Source organism: Mandrillus leucophaeus, unplaced genomic scaffold, assembly GCF_000951045.1.
Source record: "Mandrillus leucophaeus isolate KB7577 unplaced genomic scaffold, Mleu.le_1.0 Scaffold79, whole genome shotgun sequence".
Classification (NCBI taxonomy): domain Eukaryota; kingdom Metazoa; phylum Chordata; class Mammalia; order Primates; family Cercopithecidae; genus Mandrillus; species Mandrillus leucophaeus.
In genome coordinates this window covers 367,737-378,036 of record NW_012108585.1, presented here as the reverse complement: position 1 = coordinate 378,036, position 10,300 = coordinate 367,737, and the positions used below count along the sequence as shown (strand labels likewise).

The window sequence follows — 10,300 nt, the reverse complement described above, 5'->3', positions numbered from 1 at the left end:
TTGAGACAGAGTCTCGCTGTCACCCAGGCTGGAGTGCAATGGCGCCATCTCGGCTCACCACAACCTCCGCCTCCTGAGTTCAAGCAATTCTCCTGCTTTAGTCTCCCGAGTAGCTGGGACTACAGGCATGTGCCACTACGCCCAGCTAATTTTTGCATTTTTAGTAGAGACGGGGTTTCACCATGTTGGCCAGGCTGGTCTTGGACTCCTGACCTCGTGATCTGCCCGCCTCAGCCACCCAAAGTGCTGGGATTACAGGCGTGAGCCGCCGCGCCCGGCCTCAAGTCAGTTTTAAGTCCTAGTGACAATTACCTAAAGAAGAGGCTCGAACTCCTAGAAGGTAAGACCCTGTGACACCACAGAGTAGATATTCATGCTAATGATTCCCCACATCCTCCAAAGGGTCTACAGCCATTTATTCAAGTAACTACATACTGCGAAAAAGGAAAGACCTGGGCATTTTAAGGATTGCTGGATACAGGGTCTAAGGTGACACTGATACCAGATAACCTGAAGCATCATCATGGCACTGGGGCATGTGGGGACCGTGGAATAAATGGAATTTGGGCACGTCCAGCTCACAGCAGGTCTATGGGATCCACCAAATCAATGTTCATTTCTTCAGTTCCCAAATGATTAAAATGGACATACGAGGTAGGGGGCAGTACCTCCAAATTAGCTTCTTGGCTTCGGGGGTAAGCTAAGTGAAAGCCTCTGAAACTGCCCCTCCCTACCCAGTCAAGATGATCAATAAAGACCTGAAGAATGTAGCGGTGGAGGTCCTTACCAAAGCCTCGTTTCATTCCTCAGTATGGCCTATACAAAACCAGGTGGATTCTGGGGATAGCAGCAGACTACCACCAAGTAGGCCCCAGTTTCAGGCATGGTGCCAGGTGTAGGACCTTTGCTAGAACAGAAATACTTAGTCTCAGGCACATGGTAAGTGGTGAGTAATTAGGCAAATGCATTCCTTCCTACCCCTCAAAAGACCAGAGGCAGTTCACATCATGTGATGTGGACAACGGTGTACGTTTATAGTCTTTCCCAAGGCCATGTTAATGCTTTTACTCTCTGTCAATACAGTGTAAAAGAATCTGGGCCAGCGCGGTGGCTCACACCTGTAATCCCAGCACTTTGGGAGGCTGAGGCAGGTGGACCACAAGGTCAGGAGTTCGAGACCAGCCTGTCCAAGATGGTGAAACCCGATCTCTACTAAAAAGTACAAAAATTAGCCGGGCATGGTAATGCACACCTGTAGTCCCAGCTACTCGGGAGGCTGAGGCAGGAGAATCACTTGAATCCGGGAGGCAGAGGTTGCAGTGAGCCGAGATCACATCACTGCACTCCAGCCTGGGTGACAGAATAAGACTCCATCTCAAAAACAAACAAACAAATGAAAACAAACAAACAAAAAAGAATCTGGATCTGGCTACTCCACAGATCGCCAGGAGCTCACTACTGATGATATTGCACTTAATCAGACTGCATGAACAAGAAACAGCAAGTGCACTGGAACCTTTGGGAAGATACGTGTGCTCCAGAGGGTTGGAGATGAACCTTACGAAGCACATCAGTCAAGTCTTCAAGGCTGTGATCTAGGCATGCCAGGATATTCCCTCCGAAGTAAAGATCAAATTATTTCATCTGGTACCTGCCACACCGAGAAGGAAGCATAATGCCTGAAAGGAGACTTCAGGCTCCGAAGACAACACCGTCCGTATTTTGGAACACTGCTCTGACCCACGTACCAACTGACACAGACGGCCAGCGTTCAGCGCGGCCCAGGGTTGAAAGGACGCGCTGCGGCTTGGGACATGTAACTCGGCAGATCCTATGGTGTCTGTGGTGGCACAAGGTGCCAACCGGAGTTTACGGCAAGCAACACTACAAGAATCGTGACAGACCCTGAGAATCTGCCGCAAGACCACGCCGTCTACAGCTGAGAATGACGTCACATTTGAAAACCAGCTTCTGCCATGCTACTAGATCCTGCTAAAAATGGAGCACCTGACGGCGGGACACCAAAAAAACCATGTGGTGAGGCTGGGCACGGGGGCTCACACTTGAAATCCCAGCACTTTGGGAGGCTGAGGAGGGCGGACTGCTTGAGCTCAGGAGTTCAAGACCAGCCTGGGCAATATGGAAAAACCCTGTCTCCACAAAAAATACAAAAATTAGTCAGGTGTGTTGGCTCATATCTGTAGTCCCAGCTACTTGGAAGGATGAGGCAGGTGGATCACTTGAGCCTGGGAGGCAGAGGTTGCAGTGAGCGGAGATCATGCCACTACACTCCAGCCTGGGTGACTGAGCAAGATCCTGTCTCAAAATAAAAAATAATAATAATAACAAAAAAAAAGAAACCACGTGGCTAAGTCTTTTCAACAAATGATGTTGAGAAAACTGGACATCCACATGCAAAAGAATGAAGTTGGAACCTTACCTAACGCTATATTCAAAAATTAACTCAAAATGGATCAAAGACCTAGACATAAGAGCTAAAATAATAAAAGTTTCAGAAGAAAACATAGGAGAAAAGCTTCCTGACAATGAATTTGGCAATGATTTCTTCGATGTGATACCAAAAGCAGAAGCCACAAAAGAAAAAAAATACATAAATTGAACTTCATAAAATTAAAAACGCCTTGCTCGGCATGGTGGCTCATTCCTTTGGGAGGCTGAGGCAGGAGGATCACTTGAGGCCAGAAGTTTAAGACCAGCCTGAGGAATATAGTGAGACCCTCCTGTCTCTACAAAAAAATGAAAAAAAGAAAATAAATTAACCAGGCATAGTGGTGCATGCCTATAGTCCCGGCTACTCCCGAGGCTAAGGCAGGAGGATCACCCTGGCTAACAGAGCGATACCCTGCCTCTAAAAAAAAAAAAAAAAAAAGGAGAAAATAAAAAGGCAATCTATGGAATGGGAGAAAATATTTGCATGTATCTGTATGTCTAATAAAGGTTTAGTATCCAGAATATATAAAGAACTTCTATGGTCAGGCACCGTGGCTCACATCTGTAATCTCTGCACTTTGGGAGGGTGAGGTGGGAGGATCACTTGAGCTCAGGAGTTTGAGACCAGCCTGGGCAACATAGCAAAACTCCGACTCTACCAAAAATACAAAAATTAGCCAGGCGTAGTGGCACATGCCTGTAGTCCCAGCTACTCGGGAGGCTGACATGGGAGGAGAGCTTGAGCCTGGCAGACAGAGGCTGCAGTAAGCCATGATCACGCCACTCACTGTAGCCCGGGCAACAGAGCGAGACCCTGTCTCAGCAACAACAAAAACAACCCAATTATTAAAATGGGCAAAAGATCCGAATCAATACTTCTCCAAAGAAGATATATAAACGGCACAGGAAAGACGCTCAAGATTTTAAGATGCAAATCAAAACCACAATGAGACTCCCTCACACCTGTAAGGTGTTTCTGTTTATTTGATAGTAAGACGGTTACTATCAAAGAAACAGAAAATAAGGCTGGGCACAGCAGCTCAAGCCTGTAATCCTAACACTTTGGGAGGCAAAGGTGGGCAAATTGCTTGAGCCCAGGAGTTTGAGACCAGCTTGGGCAAAACGGTGAAACCCCATCTCTTCAAAAAACACAAAAATTAGCCAAGCACAGTGGTGCACACCCGTGGTCCCAACTAATTAGGAGGCTGAGGTTGGGGGATCATCAAAGCCTGGGAGGTTGAGGCTGCGGTGAGCTGTGATCATGCCACTGCACTCCAGCCTGGTTGACTGAGCAAGACCTTGTCTCCAAAAAAACAAAACCCAGAAAATAACAAGTGTTGGCCAGGCACGGTGGCTCATGCCTGTAATTCCAGCACTTTGGGAGGCTGAGGCAGGAGGACTGCTTGAGCTCAGGAGTTTGAGACCAGCCTGGGAAACATGGTGAAACCTTGCCTCTACAAAAAAAAAAAAAAAAAAAACATAGCTGGGCATGGCGGCACATGCACATAGTCACAGCTACTTGGAGGCTGAAGTGTGAGGATCACCTGAGCCTAGGAGGTAGGTAAAGGCTGCAGTGAGCCAAGATCATGCCACTGCACTCCAGCCTGGGTAAGACCCTGTCTCAAAAAAAAAAAAAAAAAAAAAAAAAAAGGCTTAAAGGAAAAAAAAAAAGAAAATAACAGGTATTGGTAAGGATGTGGAGAAACTCAAACCCTTGTGTACTGCTGTTGGGAATATAAAACAGTATAGCCACTATAGAAAATAGCATGGCAGTTACTCAAAAACACAAAAACAGAATTACCATATGATCTACTTCTGGGTATATACACAAAAGAATTAAAAGTAAGGTCTCGGACGGGCACAGTAGCACACACCTGTAATCCTAGCACTTTGGGAGGCTGAGGCAGACAGATCACTTGAGCTTGGAAGTTGGAGACCAGCCTGGGCAACATGGCAAAACTCTGTCTCTACAAAAATTACAAAAAAAATTAGCCAGGCATGTTGGTACACACCTGTAGTCCCAGCTACTCAGGAGGCTGAGGTGGGTGGATCGCTTCAGTTTGGAAGGCGGAGGTTACAGTGAGCTGAGATCCATTGGTGGATGAATGGACAAACCAAATGTGGTACGTACATATAATGGAATATTGTTCAGTCTTAAAAAGCAAGAAAATTCTGACACATGCTACCACATGGACGAACCTTGAAGACATTATGCTAAGTGAAATAAGCCTGACATAACAAATATTGTATGATTCCTCTTACGTGAGGTACCTGAAATAGTCAAATTCATAGAGACGAAAAGTAGAAGGGCGTGTTCCAGGAACTGGGGTAACGGGGAGGTGGGAGTTACTGTTGAATGGTATACAATTTCAGTTTAGGAATATGAAAATGCTCTAGAGTTCAACGCTGGTGACAGTTGTGCAACAATGTGAATATACTTAATGCCACTGAACCGTGCACTTCAGACGGCTAAAATGGTAAACTTTTGGTTCTGTGTATTTTCCCCTCCCACTCCCAGCACACACACACGGAAATGCACTGTAACGGAACACGTAGTGTACTGCTCAGATTCCCCCTCATGATCACGACATTTATCTCCCAGGAGCTCAGCTCTTCTCTAAAAATTACACTTGGCTGAAGGGGGCTTCCTCTCCCACGTTTACACCCCCTTCCTGGGGACAGCCTGCATCCTATGACTGGTCAATGGGGGGACACAAAAGTCTGATCCTTTGCCGCCGAAAGACCACCCTATCCTTGGTGCTCCCTACGGGGTTGGCTAAGGCTTCTGTTACCATCGTATCCATTTGTATTCTACCTCTGCCCAAATCTGCTCATAGCTATTATTCCAGAGAGCTTCTCCAGTAATTGCCCTGAAGGCAAATCTCCATCTCAGAGTCCATTTCCTAGGGAATACAACCTAAGAGAATTCATGTGGAAAAATGCATCTTTCTAAAATTAATTTAAAGGGCTGGGCACGGTGGTTCATGCTTGTAATCCCAACACTTTGGGAGGCTGAGGTGGGCGGATCACTTGAGGCCAGGAGTTCGAGACCAGCCTGGCTGACAGGGCAAAACCCCATCTCTACAAAAATACAAAAATTAGCCAGGCGTTGTAGCGCACACCCGTGGTCCCAGCTACTCGAGAGGCTGAAGCATGAGAATCGCTTGACCCAGGAGGCGGAGGCTGCAGTCGAGATAGCACCGCTGTACTCCAGCCTGGGCAATGGAGACTGCCTCAAAATAAATAAATAAATAGGCCGGGCGCGGTGGCTCACGCTTGTAATCCCAGCACTTTGGGAGGCCGAGACGGGCGGATCACGAGGTCAGGAGATCGAGACCATCCTGGCGAACACGGTGAAACCCTGTCTCTACTAAAAATACAAAAAAACTAGCCGGGCGTGGTGGCGGGCGCCTGTAGTCCCAGCTACTCGGGAGGCTGAGGCAGGAGAATGGCGTGAACCCGGGAGGCGGAGCTTGCAGTGAGCTGAGATCCGGCCACTGCACTCCAGCCTGGGCGACAGAGCGAGACTCCGTCTCAAACAAACAAACAAAATAAATAAATAAATAAATAAATAACAGTAATTTAAAGTTATAACTCCAACATTTCCCTTCTCCTGTTTGGTACCTGATTCTCAGTCGGTCGTTTTCTGAGTAGAGGCGCAAAACATGTTCCCGCTCTTGGAAGAGGCAGACCTGCATGTCACTTAGCGCTTTCTGCAGTTCCGCGATCTCTTCCTCCCTCTGCTGCAAATCACATTCAAGTTTATGCTGCAGAAAAACCACAATGAGAAGCTGAAAGACACTGGGCTTCAGTGGAGGATCTCTCACTGGATAGGGAGGAGTCTACTCATGTAGAAATATTCCAGAGTAAATAATTTCGCCAATACAGAATTCAAATGACAGCAATAGGCATGTATAGATCGGAGTTTGTTTGTTTGTTTATTGAGATCAAGTCTTGCTCTGTTGCCCAGGCTGGAGTGCAGTGGCATGATCGCAGTTCACTGCAACCTCCACCTTCTAGGTGATTCTCGTGCCTCAGCCTCCCGAGTAGCTGAGATTACAGGTGCATGCCACATGCCCAGCTAATTTTTGTATTTTTAGTAGAGACGGGGTTTCGCCATGTTGGGCAGGCTGGGCTCAAACTCCTGACCTCAAGTGATCCAGCCGCCTCGGCCTCCCAAAGTACTGGGATTAAAGGCGTGAGCCACCATGCCCGGCCTTGACTGGAGTTTAAAAGCTACAGGATGAGGCCGGGCGTGGTGGCTCACGCCTGTAATCCCAGCACTTTGGGAGGCCGAGGCAGGCAGATCACGAGGTCAGGAGATCAAGACCATCCTAGCTAACACGGTGAAACCCTGTCTCTACTAAAATTACAAAAAAATTAGCCGGGCGAGGTGGCAGGTGCCTGTAGTCCCAGCTACTCGGGAGGCTGAGGCAGGAGAATGGCGTGAACCCGGGAGGCGGAGCTTGCAGTGAGCCGAGATCGCACCACTGCACTCCAGCCTGGGTGAAAAAAAAAAAAAAAAAAGCTACAAGATGAGTGTGAAGTTTGCATTTAACATCAAAGCTCTCACATCTTCCTTTTACGGACTATAGAATCCAGAATGCCGTACGACTCACCTATTCTATCCACAGCTTTTTATTCTTTTTGAGACAGAGTCTCGCTCTGTCGCCCAGGCTGGAACGCGGTGGCTTGATCTCGGCTTACTGCAACCTCCGCCTCCCAGGTTCAAGTGATTCTTCTGCCTCAGCCTCCCGAGTAGCTGGGATTACAGGTGCGCACCACCACGCCCAGCTAATTTTTGTATTTTTAGTAGAGTTGGGGTTTCACCACGTTGGCCAGGCTGGCTTGAACTCCTGAGCTCAGGCAATCCACCCACCTTGGCCTCCCAAAGTGCTGGGATTACAGGCGTGACCCACTGCACCCGGCCTATCCACATTTTTTTGGTAATGTTTCCTATATCATAAGCATTATTATGACATGCAGAAAAACAAAGATGAAAAGATCTGATTCCTGTCTACAGAGCTAAGGAATTTCATGGGGAGAGAGGCAAAGGATTCAAATAAAATAATTACTTCATGAAAGCATGCATGGTGAAATGGTGTGGGGGAAAGGGTGGCAGGAATAAAAATTCTGAAATGTTTGGGAAATCAAAGCACTGCCACCAAAGAGCTGACACTTGACAGATGAACAGAAGACTGGTAGAGAGAGAAGCAGACGGTTGGTACTCCAAGAAAAGAGAACAGGAATTTAGAATCATGAGAGAGCCTGATGTTGGTAGAAAGGAAGAAAATCTCATCACATGCTACAACATGGACGAAACTTGAGGACGTTATGCTAAGTGAAATAAGTCAGTCACTAAAAGAAAAACTACAGTATGATTCCACTCTATTCTAGATAAATCCTGCTCTTTTTTTTTTGAGACGGAGCCTTGCTCTGTCACCCAGACTGGAATGCAGTGGTGCGGTATCAGCTCACTGCAACCTCCACCTCCTGGGCAATTCTCCTGCCTCGGCCTTCCAAGTAGCTGGGACTACAGGTATGTGCCACCACGCCTAGCTAATTTTTGTATTTTTAATAGAAACAGGTTTTGCCATGTTGGTCAGGCTGGTCTCGAACCCCTGACCTCAGGTGATCCGCCTGCCTCGGCCTCCCAAAGTGCTGGGATTAGACGTGAGCTACCATGCCTGGCAAATCCTGCTCTATTTCTAATTCATAGAAATAGCAAGTAAAATAGTGGTTACAAGGAGTGTGGGGAGAAATGATCTGTTTAATGGGATGGAGTTTTGGTTTTATAAAATGAAAACATTCTAGAAATCAGTCACACAACAATGTGAATATACTTAACACACCAGGCATGGCAGATCACTCGAGGCCAGGAGTTCAAGACCAGCCTGACCAACATGGCGAAACCCCATCTCTACTAAAGAAACAAAAATTAGTTGGGCGTGGTGGCACCCTATAATCCTAGCTGCTCGGGAGGCTGAGGCATGAGAATCGCTTAAACCCAGGAGGTGGAGGTTGCAGTGAGCTGAGATCGCATCACTGCACTCTAGCCTGGGTGAAAGAGCAAGACTGTCTCCAAAAAAAAAAATTATATATATATACACACATACTCACACACACAAACACTTAAACACTACTGAACACTTAAAATTGGTTAAGGTCATTAAAAATAATTTCACAAAGGCTGGGCGCAGTGACTCACGCCTGTTATCCCAACACTTTGGGAGGTTAAGGTGGGAGGATGCTTGAGCCCAGGAGTTGAAGACCATCCTAGACAACAGAGTGAGATTCCACATTTACAAAAAGTAAAAAATTGGGCAGGGTGCAGTGGTTCACACCTGTAATCCCAGTGCCTTGGGAGGCCGAGCCAGGCAGGTCATCTGAGATCAGGAGTTCAAGACCAGCCTGGTCAACACGGTGAAACCCAGTCTCTACTAAAAGTACAAAAATTAGCCAGGTGTGGTGGTGGGTACCTATCCCAGCTACTCAGGGGAATGAGGCAGGAGAATTGCTTGAACCTGGGAGGCAGAGGTTGCAGTGAGCCGAGATCGCGCCACTGCACTCCAGCCTGGGTGACAAGAGCAAGACTTCATCTCAAAAATAAAAAATAAAATAAAAAATAAAAAATTAGCTGTGCATGGTGACACATGCCTGTAGTCCCAGCTACTTGGGAGGCTGAGGCAGGAGGATTGCTTGAGTCCAGGACTTTTGAGGCTGCAGTGAGCTATGATCGCACCACTGAACTCCAGCCTGGGCAACAGGGCAGGACCCTGACTCAAAAAACAAAAAACCTAGAAGTCTATAGATACATACACAATGTGATAAAAATGACAAATAAATATTAACAACTGATTTGGAGAAAGGGACAGCATACGGGTCCACAGTGGAACTCAAAAGGTTGGAAACACTTTTTTTTGTAGAATCTACAAAAAAAATTAGGCTGGGCATGGTGACTCACACCATGTCCCAGTAAATGTATTTAGAGATGCTGCATCACTGTCATCTGGCAACCAGTCCCCATCCTGAGGCTCTTCAGTAGCTCAAATGGAATGAATTACCCTGTAATTCATAATGTGAGAAAAATGACAAGCAAACCTCCAAAAAACAAAAGCCTAATAAATTTGGACAAGTACAAATATTTCAGTACTGCTAGAGTGAAAAATGTGAGGCCAACTGGGAATGTAAGAGACCAGAGGCAGGTACTGGCAAGGAGGATACTGTCATAGTTTAGATGCAACTCAAGCGTCTGCGTGAGCATTGTGGCAAAAGTGATGTGGGTGTGGGAATGGATTAAGTAATATTTAGGAAGCAGAATCAATAGGACTTGCCAAAAGATTCAGTGTAGGGGACTTGAAAGAACCGTAGGCAATCATGCCATTTACCAAGACAAAGAATACAAAAAAAGTTAAGGCATAAGGAATGGAAGGAGGCAAAATGGTGGTGGAACATGTGCGGGTGAGGAAGAGGGTGTAGAGAAAGGAACTTCGTGAGAAAAGTGAGTCAGGGTTAGTTATTTAACAGTCTTCATCACATACATAGTAGTGTAATACAAGGATAAAACAAGGTCATTTATAGTAGAATCTGGAAGAACTTTGACGTTTAAGAGTAAGGAAAGAGAGTTGTTAATGGACACTGAGATGAGCTGATCAGAGAGGTTAGACAGAAATTGTGAAAGAAAAATGACACAGCAATCAAGAAAGGAGGCCAGGCTCACGCCTGTAATCCCAGCACTTCCGGAGGCCAAGGCAGGCGGCCCACAACGTCAGGAGTTTGAGACGAGTTTGGCCAGCATGGTGAAACCCTGTCTCTACTAAAAATACAAAAATTAGCTGGGTATGATGGC

At 46.5% G+C, this 10,300-nt stretch overlaps 1 protein-coding gene across 1 annotated transcript in view; it reads right to left on the bottom strand.

Moving 5' to 3' along the window:
* The window catches only part of CCDC77 (coiled-coil domain containing 77), a 54,006-nt gene that overhangs the window by 23,658 nt on the left and 20,048 nt on the right, over positions 1-10,300 (bottom strand). The window contains 1 exon segment of the mRNA XM_011967130.1: positions 6,076-6,218. Coding sequence (XP_011822520.1) covers positions 6,076-6,218 — 143 coding nt within the window.